We start from the raw sequence: 12,565 nt of genomic DNA, 5'->3' as shown, positions 1-12,565 counted from the left end.
CAAACCTCACAACCACAGGCTAAGAGGCCGCTACACCAAAGGTCTGGAAAAAGGAAAAGAGATTGAAAGTGCGCCCTGAAAAGAAGGAACTCACAGTGAAAGGGTTGCACGAGGGGTGTGGGGGGCGGCACTGAACCCTGAACAGGGCTGGGTTTCTTATGTGCTGAGACTAATAAACTGGAAAGTGATGTGTGGGTGTGCTCTGCTGAGAACCCACCTGGTAGTGATCCCTTTGGCGCTGGTGGATCCCTTTTAAATCCAGGAAAAAAAGCCCATCAACTTCCAGAAAATAGGCGGCAGGAAGTCAAAGCTGTCCAAAGAGTGCAACGTGTTTAAAATATGATTTCCGGTTGTGAAGCAACAGAATTATTCTTAAACATGCTACTGGCCTTTTAATGTTCCCTGAAGGACTCTGCACCCATCCTCTCCATCTCGTGAAGAAGTAAGAGCCCATTGCAAGCGGCGTTTACTAATAGATTCCTATGGAATCTGCCGAGTTTTCACTAGGTGAAAAAAAAAACAGGCGGTTTCCATAATGCTCACACAAGATGGAGGAGGAGAGAACGGCAGAGAAATCATCTCCGCTCTGTGCCCCTCCTCCACCAGGTACACAGGAACTGCAAGGGCGTGCCTGGATGCTCGCCTTGTGTTTGGTGTAGGTTTGCTGCCTTGTTCCTATTCTGCGCGTTGGCTATTGCACCTCCCTGAGGACCTGTCTTCCTGATTGACCAGTTCCTTAGTGCCTTACCTTTGCCAGTCTCCATTTGTATGCATCCTATGGAAATCCCTCGGGCTACCTGCCCCTCTGTTTTGTGTCACCTGCCGGCGGTCCATCTTTTCTCACGGCATTTTCCTTTCTCCATAGGGGGACCCTCCTGTCTCATACATGATTTTAATAATTCCATACCCTAATATTCCACATTCTGCATGCATTGCCCTACGGGAAGGTCTTGGCCTGCTGGCTCAAACATCTGGCCTGGGTCTGCTTTCATGGAGTGGTCCTCAGGTGCGTTTGCACCTGTGGTATTAGGGATGACAAGCATATAGCTAGAGAGCCGTATATTGACTGAGTTCCCTCCACCTCAAAAAACAGGGCCATGCATTTATTATTATTAAACTCTCTTCTCACTCTTGCTCCTGCTCAACACAACAGACCTGATGGTTGTGGCCCTAAACCCTACAGGTGTACTGTCTGCCTATTGGCCCGATTGTACCATGTGAAGGGTGGGGGTCAGAGGCCATACCACATCCATTCAATTTGTGCATCTCGACTCTGGTAAGTTCTGCCTTCACACTTAGGTTCTCTGCTCTTCAGAATTAATCTATCTCTTTCATGCATCTAAATTGCCAAGGACATCAGACTCCATTTGTCACTCATGTATTATTTGTCCTCTTTCCTCTGCATAACTTCTTTGTTCTTAAGCAGTGCTTAATTTGTAAGAAAAAAGTGCCAGGGCTAAAATATTTTCTAGCACACTTGTTACTCTGTGGGCGTCCATTTCCCCACCATCGCTGCCACACCCACAGCTGCTCCCCACAGTGTCGACACAATTTGGGTTAAACTACAGCTCGCAAGTACTCATTGGGGTTGATGGAGGCTCTGGCTATCATCACTTCATAATCAATCTGAGTCTGAGACAATAAGTGCCGGGGCTCAGAAATAAGTGCCAGGGCTGATCCCTGGGAAACACCCACAAAGATTATGCACTGTTCTTAAGTCTCCACAATAAGGCTAGCTCCCATTAGTCCTGCGTGGATCAGAGCACACGCCAGAGCACTGGGATTATGCATGCATATAGGGAACCTCAGTACCTTTCACGAGCTCTTTTCATTCTGAGAAGGTAGGACACTGGAAGAGACTGAAAGAAATCTGGAGAGCTGCTTTGCGATAACGACGTATAACCTTTGAGGCTTGTGGGTATGGGTGTAGGCATGCAGCGGAAACACGCATCTTGTCGTAACACATATTTAGACACAAGAAAGATACAACTCTTTTATGAACATAGGTCAGAAATAAAAATACCATAGGATGATCATCCAGACAAATAGACTCACTGCTAGATTATGGAGGTCAATCTGCATAGAGTGAGGGTCCGATGAGGCTTTGCAGGCATTCACCGCCTTCTCCTGAAAGACAAAGACACAGTCAGTTTTCTATGCAGGCACACGTGATCTTTAGGAATACAGGAAGTGGTCGTTACTGTCATCACATGCGGTGCCCGGAGAGGCACACACCCATCACAGGTTTACTGCTTCTCTGGTGGGACAGCCATCTTGGGCATCTGGTATTTCTGAACACCTCATGCAGTAAAGACATTATACCACATGCAGTGCTCCTGAGGTATCCCCGTTCCTGGCTTTGGGAAGTTATACAAACGCCATGTAATCCCTGGGCGAGGTTTAGGAATGCATGTGGAGTAGAAGCAGTCCTTTGCAGAAGCAATGCACGCATGGCCATTAATGGCTCCTATGCACATTGCGGAATTCCATCCGAGATGACGTTCAGCTTGCGAGGGATCACCTCACTTGCTAATTATGGGGCAGTAGTTCCCCTTTTTAGGAAGTATTCAAAGCCTCAAACCTTTGGTGTTTGCAGCCTAAATTATTTCCAGAATACTGCATGAAGTAAATCCCTCAGTACTCCCATTGAGTCAACCCAATGTTTTTTTTATTTTTGTTGAGAGATCGGCTGCATAATCTCCTCTTTAGATCGGGTACCCTGCTCCTTAAGAGAGGTGCGAGAGTAGCCATCAATCCTCCTCTATTGTATGATCCTGTACATTGATTCCTTCTGCGAGGGCCCATAGGACCTTCGCCCAGTTCCCGCATTTTGCTCCAGTACTTTAATACCAAGGGCACACCGTTTACCTCACACCCTGTTCTTCTTCTGGACCCCAGTGCTGGCATGATTAAGAAGGTTCACAAATCTCCTGCAGAGTTCTGTTTTCTCCCAGAATCCTGGGTGCTGGAACTTGTATAGCAAGGGGGCGCGGGGTGGGGGGCTCGACAATGATGCTGTCCGGACCCTTTTTTCTGCACCTTCTTATTGGTATGAAAGGATGAAGGTTTGTAAGTACTTCTGCCTGGTTCCTTCCTGTAAGCTTTACATCCACTGCTTTACTGGTGGTTGTCATGGCTTGTCTTTAATGAATTGCTCAGCAAAGAGAACCTATGCTGCCAACACCAGAGACTATACGCATTATGGAAATCAATATTGTTATGGGAAACCTTCCGTACCTATCCTCTTTCATGCCCAGGATGCCCTTGGCCCCATTACTCTATTATTCTGATGGAGTCCGAGTCTTCAATCATCTCACCTCTGACACCTGTGATCCCATTGGACAGCACAGCACCTAGCGTCCCAGGCCCATTCCCAGCAGTGCAATAAATCTCCCTGTTTTCTTCTTCTCTTGAGCCCCGCTGACCGTGCTCCTATGATGATTGATGGATGCTGCACACCTATTCAGATTCTTCTTGGCTATCTGTGCACCGTGGACATTTTACCCTTTTTTAATCTAAGAGGACAGTCTCTTCAAAGCAACCCTTGCTTATGAATTCAAAGTCAGGTTACATCCAGGTATAGCCTCTATGTCTGAATGGACTGACATAACTTTCTACTACATCTCTACTTTCTTGTCTTCCTAAAATCGTTCTCCCTTTTCTGGTGAAGAGGGCTTTAGAGGAGGATGGCAGTTACCGCAACCTGTGTAGTTTCTCTAGGTTTGCCACAGGGTCTGAGGCTCCTGGCTCCAGATCACCAACTGCACCCTTGGAAGGAGGAGCCACTTATGCATCGTGCAGCTGCCACCTGTGGCCAGTCACTGCTGCTGAGGAAGACACCCTGATGCTCACAGGAGTTTAGAAGCCCTGACGTTCCATGATTATTTTGAGATCAGCCTCATCTAAATTGTGTTCCCCTGCTGAATTACATTTTCAAAACTGAAGTCTGATGCTGGACGATTGAGAATTAGCCATAACCTTTGGCATTTCTGTAGGCAACTCTCCACACCATCTATTTCCAGTCTGCGAGGCCATTAGAGAAGGTTTAAGACCATATGCAAATCAAGTTTGGTCCCACCCCAAAGGTGGCAACCCAGCCCAAACTGCTAGGCCACATCCCTTCTGCATGAGAACATAAGTAACCCCATACATGTTTCAAACTGAGTGTATGTCATCAGTGAGGTGTAACCTGGGGCTGAAGGCACAGCATGCTCAGGAGCCAAGTCTGGGCATACCCATCCTACTCAGGGTGATATTTTCAAAATTGAAGATTGACAGCTGAAAGATTATGAATGATCCCTGGAATAGCTAGGTATATCTATCCATTCAGGCTTTCTGTCTCTCTTCGTGCATCTGTGATGGCACCTTGTTCTAGGTTCTCCTCCCTGCCCACCACTTGTCTTGGCGATGAAGCCTCTGTCCTGTATCTGAGAGTTTCTGCTACAAAAGTAGAAGCAGGTAGTGTTCTACGCTCCATATAGTGTTCTCCCCGTGTATGCGGGGAGTAGGATGTATTACTGCCAGGTCCACTAGAGTTGTGAAGCTAGTAGTTGGAGGAAGGAGTGCTAAAGGTGGTCCAAGGTAGCTGCAGTGTGTTTATGTTTGAGTTCTGAAGGTGTTGTGAGATTTTTCTCAAAGAAGATTAAGCCTCTCCCATTCTCAAGGCTGGAGGTTTGGAACTTTGACTCAGGTTCTAAACTGCTTTTCATCAATCTAAGTCAAGGGAACCAGCCCCTTTCTTAACCTTTCCTCATGGAGAAATCCAGTTGAAGAATTAAAGACATGTAAACAATAAAAATCTAGAGTGAAGTTTTGTGGGACATACACCATTATAATCCAGTGGGGCAAAGCGTAGGCATTAAAGAAGGAAAAATCTTGCTTAGCGCAGTAGCTTGATCTGCCAAGTGTTTTCAAGGAAGCTTGTTTTAAGAGAAAAATATAAGAAACTAAATGAGATGAAAGACTACTGCTCAGAGCTGGATGTCTACTAGTCCGCCACATCTTACCAAGAGTATAGTCTGGAGCAGGTCTTAGGTGTGGAACAGGTCTCTTGCTCACCAGGAACTCTGTGAGCAGGACAGCGCTTTCGCATCAAAGACAAGGGAAGCAGAGTTTTCATTTCCACGCATGCCCCATGAACAAGCAGGGTACTCACAGAGCAAAGATAGATTGTCCCAGACCTACTACAGCACAAGCTCCATGAGCTAATGTTGACCAAGGAGCGAAGGGGAGAAACACTGTTTTCTGTATCTCAACCGACTCATTACTCTAAGATCCAAGCACCATGGTTAGGACACTAACCTAGAACAAGGAAACAGAACTAACAACTGCTCCATGGTTGAGACAACGCTCGGAGGGAAGAGCATGGTCTCCATTTAACAGCGTGTCTAATTCATGAATCCAGTAACCAGGGAAAGACACATTTTGAGGTACGTCCTCTCTTGAAAAGTGAATATATATATATCAATGTATCACAGCAAAGATTACGCCCACCACCTTCAAAATATACGTATTGCAAAATATGTATATGGCAACCTCTGAATGATTATGTAAAGTTTGCTGCAGTTTTGTCAAGGGGGGGGGGCAAAGTTATAGGGGGTCCCAAAACTTTTGAAATCCTCTTAGACATAATGGAAAAATGTTTTGCTTACACCTACAGCCCAAACAGCTGGACAGATTTACACCAAACTTGCACGAGGAGCAGCGACTTGGACCCAAAAGCGTGCTTTTGCACATTTGATGTAAATCCGTCCAGTAATGTTTTAAATAATTGCCAAAAAATAGGTCAAACTAAATTTGTGATATCTGCATCCGGTCCGCAGACTCATTTTCTGATTCGGTGTCCGCAGACACCTCTGGACCAATCAGAGAGCCGCGTGACGTTCACGGACATCAAGCATGCACGCTCATTGGTCAATTAAAATAGTGCGGTGCGTCAAAACCTTTGAAACGGACGCCATGTGGATTCGCAGACTGCTCCCATGGTCTGCAAACGTCACAGTAAAAACATTGAAAAACACAACATTACACTTGTCAAACTAATCAAACAATCACTTGGGAGGTGAAGGGTTATGAGGATGGGATGGGATATGGGCATAAAAAGCCAAAAATTTGGTGTTTCTTCTATGAAGTCCTCGAACAACTCAGATGTTCAGGGGCATTGCTGGGATGTTTGCGAACTTGACAAAAGTTTGAGGACATCCATGCATATTTCTGCATTATAGGGTCAGTGAAAAGATGTTTTTGTATGGCTTATAACTTTGGCGCCACTCAATGAAACTGCATGAAATGTTTGTATATTATTTTAAACACAACCCCGAATAGTTCTGCAAAGTGTGGATCTGTGTCGCCAAGAAGGGGCAAAACTAGAGGGGGGCCCCAAAATATTTGAAAGGCTTAGATATTTGGTAACATTTGACGAATCTGCACAAAGGTCTGCAAAGCAGATTTTAGACCCAAATTTGACTGTTCTTGCAAAGTTTTGTGGGGTTTTGTCAAGAGTGGGCAAAATTAGATGAGTGTCTCAACATCTTTAGATAGGTTATAACTTTGGTGCAGTTTTACGAATCTGCACAAAGGTTTGCAAACAGATTATAGACACAACCATGAATGTTTGTGCAAAGTTTGAATGGATTTTGTCAAGTGGGGGCTAAGTTATATGACTATTTTGTGTACGTACACTTTGACACGTTTCAGAAAATAAAACATGAACGAATTTGCAGCAAACTTAAGCAAGGAGCATTGGCAAGGACCCGAAAGCATGGTATCGCAAATGTGTCTGTGTTTATTTTTTTAAGTGTTTTAATGTAGGTACACAAAACAGTGATATACCTTTGGTGGCTGAGGTATAGCTTGTGGCCATGGCCAGTGGCCAGATATTCCGGGTCATAGCCTTTCTTGGACAATCTGACCACTGGCCACGACCACGAGGGACCGACAATGGGGTTAAAGTGGGCATGGCCACTGGGGACCGGCTATGTGGTAAGGTTTTTTGAAATCAGGATAGGTAAAAATGGTAAAACAAATTCTGCTTGTGGCTATAGTCCGAAGTGATGGACGGGATTGCAGCAAACGTGCACGAGGAGTATAAGCAAGGACCTCAAAGCATGCTTTTGCAAATCTGTCTTGTGTTTTATTGTTTCCAAAGTGTCAAAATGTAAGTACAAAAAATAGTGATCTAATTTTGGTGCTTGGACAGTGGGTCTGGCCCTCGGCAAGGACAAATGCCTACTCTGAGTTACTTATTGGGGCATGTGGCATGGCCGAAGTCCTAGGTTTAAATGGGGAAAATAATTCTGCTTGCGGCTGCAGCCCTAAGCGCTAGACGGGATTGCAGCAAACCTGCCCGAGGAGCATCAGCAAGGACCTAAAAGCATGCTTTTGCAAACCTGTCCTGTGTTTTACTTTTTCAAAAGTGTCAAAATTTAAGTACAAAAAATAGTGATATAACTTTGCTGTCTGGGCAGTGGGCCTTTCCCTCGGCAAGGACAAATGTTTACTCGGATTTGCTTATTGGGGCATGCGGTAAGGCCGAAGCCCATGCCCCATGGATTGTGGAGACTGGCCATGGCTGCACGCTTGAGCACTGGCCATTGGACACATTGTAAGGGTATAGTGGACACTGAACAAGGATGCAGGGTAGGTTCAGTGGATAACATGGGTGATTTGGTGGGGCAGGGGTCCTGTGTGAGCCTCATGCCCTAGGCAGTTCAACCATGACTTGCATCCCCAGCATGCACTGCTGATAACGACACACAGTATGTGTTGCAAAAAATGTCTGTTAAAGGAGGTTTATATCTTTCATATATGTTAAAAGAGGAATTATTAATAACTTATATACAATGATGTAACATCATGAAACATTTTCACTCATAAAATCCTATGAAATTCACTGAAAGAACTTTGTTAAAGGGACGTTATGGTTAAGATGCACTAATAGAAACCAATGAAATTCATTGAAAAAACTTTGTTAAAGGGACGTTATGGTTAAGTTGCACTAATACAAAATTATGAAATTCACTGAAAGAACTTTGTTAAAGGGATGTTATGGTTAAGATGCAATAATAAAAACCTATTAAATTCATAAATTCATTGAAAAAACGTTGTTAAAGGGATGTTATGGTTAAGTTTCACTAATATAAACCTATCAAATTCAGGGAAACAGCTTTATTAAAGGGACGTTATGGTTACAAGTAAAAAGAAAAAAGAAATTCACCAGTTACGGTAAGCTATGCAAACATAACTCGTGTCACCGCCATGCACTGCTAACACTAACACCCAGGACATCAAAGATGACGTCACAAAGGACATCAATGATGGCATCACATATCCGGGGTGGTTGTTTTTGTTCAGTGACAGTATTAATTTTAAGCTGATGACTTCATGTGGTTATACTACATTGAAATCATGATTGACAGGGTGCTATATTCTGAAGTTCTTTTCCCTACGGTTTACCCTGAGGTCATAATGCACATACATAGAACAAGAAGCAGGTCCCATGCAGATAATACATTTCTCAAGAACGTGATATGCTTCGACTTATCATTGTACTACCTAAACATACCATCTTAAGAATACTTTAGTTCTATGATCCACAATGTATTCATTGTATCTCTTTATCTTATATTTGATTGCTGTACTCACAAAAAAAGTCACCACAAAGTTTCTTTTTCAGTAAGCACCTCTTATGTGACATGGAGTAATGTATTACAAAGCTACTGATCATCTTTGATGGCATAAATGAGACTGTAAGCGGTATGCCTTATAATGATGTTCCATTTGCATTGTTACGCAGTAGTAATATTATATGTGATGCCATCGATGATGTCATTTGTGATGTCATCTTTGATGTCCTGGGTGTTATTGTTAGCAGTGCATGGCGGTGGCACAAGTTATGGTTGGATAGTTTACCATAACCGGCACATTTATTTTTATTTTTTATTTTACTTGTAACCATAACGTCCCTTTAATAAAGTGTTTCTCCTGAATTTGACACGTTTTTATTAGTGCATCTCAACCACAAAGTCCCTTTAACAAAGTTTTCAGTGATATATATATATAAAATAATATTGTAGAACTAAGTAGCAATGCAGTTCAAGTAGTTATTCATCAATTCCCAAGCAGCGGAAAAAGACTAAAGAAAGTTGTGAGTTAACTATGTACGCAGCGCGGAATGAAACCTGTTCTCCTAAAAGGAGTAAATAGGATTATAGAGGCTACGTGAGGAACCTTTGGGGACTCATCCGTGAATAATAGTCAGGGAAAGCCTGGTAGACCTTAGGAAGAAATTCTCTCAAGTAGAAAAGTCTTCAAGGGTCTACATGAGAGAATCTAAACAGAGAAATGTACATACCCGTCTCCCAGCTATTGTCGGAGGCTCTTCAGTTGGTGGGACCGAAACAGGTGAGAATGGTAGCAAGAAGGTTTAGTGAAAATGAATGAGAGCAGCGTCAGCACCTGTGGAATTTGCCCAGGCTGAGATCTGACAAGCACATCTGTTTCCTTCCAGCTCCTGCCCCTTTTTGGATTTTCACAGCCCTCTTTCTACACCAGGGACTATTGGGTGTGAGTTAGCCTAGGATTGGTCTTTCCCCCGAGTGACTTGTCTCGGATCATTTGATTGGCTCTTACTCCATAGGTTCATTAATTGAGTCACTTTACTGTTATTGCTACTCACTCAGTGTTGGGTAAATGATAGATTGATTCTATTATCTCCAACTACCTGTTCTGAGGCTTTAACTATGTGCCAGAGCCCTTGCGACATCTTAGAATCTGTTACACACATGCAAGTTACACACATGCAGAGTTCCGCGGCCATGCCAGCTCACTGGGTGAGCTACAGCAGTGTTGCTGAATGGTTGGCTGGAGGTTTGAGGTCTTCCTTCCGTCTGGATACAGAGGTACATGGGCTCTCCCGAACGCTTGCAGTTTGGGTGTAACTTTACTCAGAGGACTGACTCAATCAAGAGCAAGGGCTTTTTGGATGTGTAGTCCCCTTTTAGTGTGTGAGGTGTTGGTGTACCCAAAGGGGAATTGTTGATACCATGTCTCTGAGGGCGTGATGAGTCCAGGGAATCCTGCTGCATCCACCATCTGGGAAGAACATCAGGTAGCGGATGGACCATCCCAGTCCCTTGTGACTTGGACCCCTTATAACAGTGGCTGGGGAGTGCTTTGAACTCACCAGAGACCTCACAATGGTGGCTGCAAATACTCTGCTGCAGCAGAAACTCCCTGTAATTGCCTTCATGCTATTTGTGAGCTCATTATTGACCCTCTACAGTTTCAATTGGAGCTTCTTTCTATAAGAATGATGCCCTTTCAGTTGCATTGTATCTTGGTACCTTCACACACAAATGCTCTGTAGAATTTGAGTGTTTAGAAACCAAAGGTACCAAGCACCAAGAGGCCTCTCTGGTGGTAGCCTTGTGTTTCCAAGTCCTAATACAAAATTACTTATGCCTGCAATACAATAGTCTAGGACCGGATCCTAGACTTATGAAATTGTGAGAGTCCCTTCCTATCTCCACCCCCAGCTGCATCCAGGTGAACACCTTTGCATATTTCTTTGGGCACCATTCTGGGGAGCCATAAACAATCTAATGACTTATGTACCTATAAGTTCATTACCAGACATATGATCTTTGAAAATAACATATTTCTCTCAGCCAAGAAGCAGAACTCAACTTCCAGGTCTCTCTATGTAGCTCAGTCCTTGGAGACTCTCCTCTAGTTAAGCCTCTCTGACACACACCACACTCTGTCTTATGTAATGTGGCATTTCTGGAGGAGGGTGTGTATCCATCGAAACATCTTTCTGTTATTTTGGTTACAGAAGGTCTTCCTTTCGTTGTGTGCCTAAACAACCCACCAGATAATCTACATATAGTTGGACCCAAAGACGGCCATGCATCAGTGGTCACACATGTTAGGAATGCAAATTACATCTAAGGTCCCTAAATATAGCTAGCACCTGGGGAACAGGCTCTAGCTTTTAAGACCTGGAATTGAAATGGTCCTCCCATTTTCAGCTCAGTTCTGATTTGAGAGTCAAGGTCATAATTAAATGGTAATATGAAACGTTTTTTGCATATCTATTTGATTTTTGATGCAGCCTACATGGACATCTTATATGTCAATCTACTACTCTTGGGGTCCCTCATAGGTACCTGGAGAATTTCCTTAGCTCCTTACAAGGAATTATTGTCTGGTGGTCTCCTTTCTATTTGAAAACCAACTCCAGCAGTAGTAACACTCCAGGTTCACCAACCAAGCAGATGCTTCCTCCCTCAGGACCTCGTGTGAACTAATTTGGAAATTTGACTCAATGATGGACCTTCCTTGACTCTGGAAACCTAAAAAAAAGAATCTATCTCATATTCACAAACCCTTCCTTAAGATCCTTCATAATTCCCTGGGCTTTTTTCTCCTTGAGACCTTTCCTGTAAGGGCTACTGTACAGGAGCTCATAAAACAGTGAGTTATGTTTTGGGTTGATTTTGAAACCACCGACCGAAGGGACTCATTCTCCGTAGTTGCAGCTGTTCATGTTTTCTAATAGGGACTTATTATGAAATGGATGCACTACAGGTTAGTTCTTCATTGGTTTTGTACCCTAATATTATGGTTGTGTCAAACTCCTCCTGAGGAAAGTCAATGTATTCTGGTGTCTGTTTTCTGAAATATGTGTGGTGGCACTGGTGGATTTGCACACAGCTCCAAGACTGTTTGTTTTATGAGCGCAAATTTACAGGAGGTCAGGCTGTTTTTTTATATTGAGACATGTCTTAAAGAAGCGGTTCCCATGTCTTCTCTTCCTGGTACGTTCTTCAGGAACCAAGAAGGGGTAAGTATATGACTGTTGGTAGTCAAGCTCTCGTCTGACTCCCAGCTATCATTCTAGACTCAGCTGGGGCTACTTTATTTCTGTAAATCTCTCTGTTGCTGAGGCATGCAGTGGTAATACATTTGAAGAAAGTGGGCTGGAGAAACCAGGGAGGAGCAGATAGTGCATGTAGGCCCATGTGTGGGTTGTTGCGAGTTTATTAATTTAAACCTATTTTCTTTCAGAAATTTCTTTTGCTACCCTACGTACGACCTCATTATGATTAAGACTGTAATGTTAAAAAGGTTATACCATGGTTTTTCCAACAGTAATTAGTTCGAAAACACTTCAAATTAGATTGGGGGTTGTGATTTAAGTGGTAAAAAAGGGGTGGGGAGGGGTGTGGGGTAGTAATGTAGGGGAAGGGGGAGTTTGCAGGGGCAACTCCCAGATAAAAAACAAAACTGTGAAGAGATTTTTCGAAGTAATGACTGCCGGAAAAATGACACAGAACCGTAAAAAGAGATGCTATTTCATATATTACCTTTTTTAATGGTTGCATATCATTTCAATGTCAGTAATTGATATGATATGGCATTTATAACGCGCCTGTACACAAGTGTTTCAAGGCGCGATGAGGCAAGGCAGGGGGAACAAAGGGAGGACAGACAACGATCCTACTAGGCCAGGTGTCATTCAGATCGCGCACGTGCATGGGATGGGGGACAGGGACAGTGCTAC

At 43.7% G+C, this 12,565-nt stretch overlaps 1 protein-coding gene across 3 annotated transcripts in view; it reads right to left on the bottom strand.

Annotated features, from left to right (window-relative positions):
* Nucleotides 1–12,565, bottom strand: part of LOC138582350 (receptor-interacting serine/threonine-protein kinase 2-like) — a 252,063-nt gene that overhangs the window by 84,808 nt on the left and 154,690 nt on the right. For all 3 annotated transcript variants that reach the window (XM_069653614.1, XM_069653596.1, XM_069653605.1), the window contains exon 9: nucleotides 2,056–2,127. In XM_069653614.1, the coding sequence (XP_069509715.1) occupies nucleotides 2,056–2,127 (72 nt within the window). The remainder of the gene's footprint in view (nucleotides 1–2,055; nucleotides 2,128–12,565) is intronic.

The sequence above is a fragment of the Ambystoma mexicanum genome, chromosome 1p, assembly GCF_040938575.1.
Source record: "Ambystoma mexicanum isolate Mex_15411 chromosome 1p, UKY_AmexF1_1, whole genome shotgun sequence".
Classification (NCBI taxonomy): Eukaryota; Metazoa; Chordata; class Amphibia; order Caudata; family Ambystomatidae; genus Ambystoma; species Ambystoma mexicanum.
This window is presented reverse-complemented; position numbering and strand designations above follow the sequence as displayed.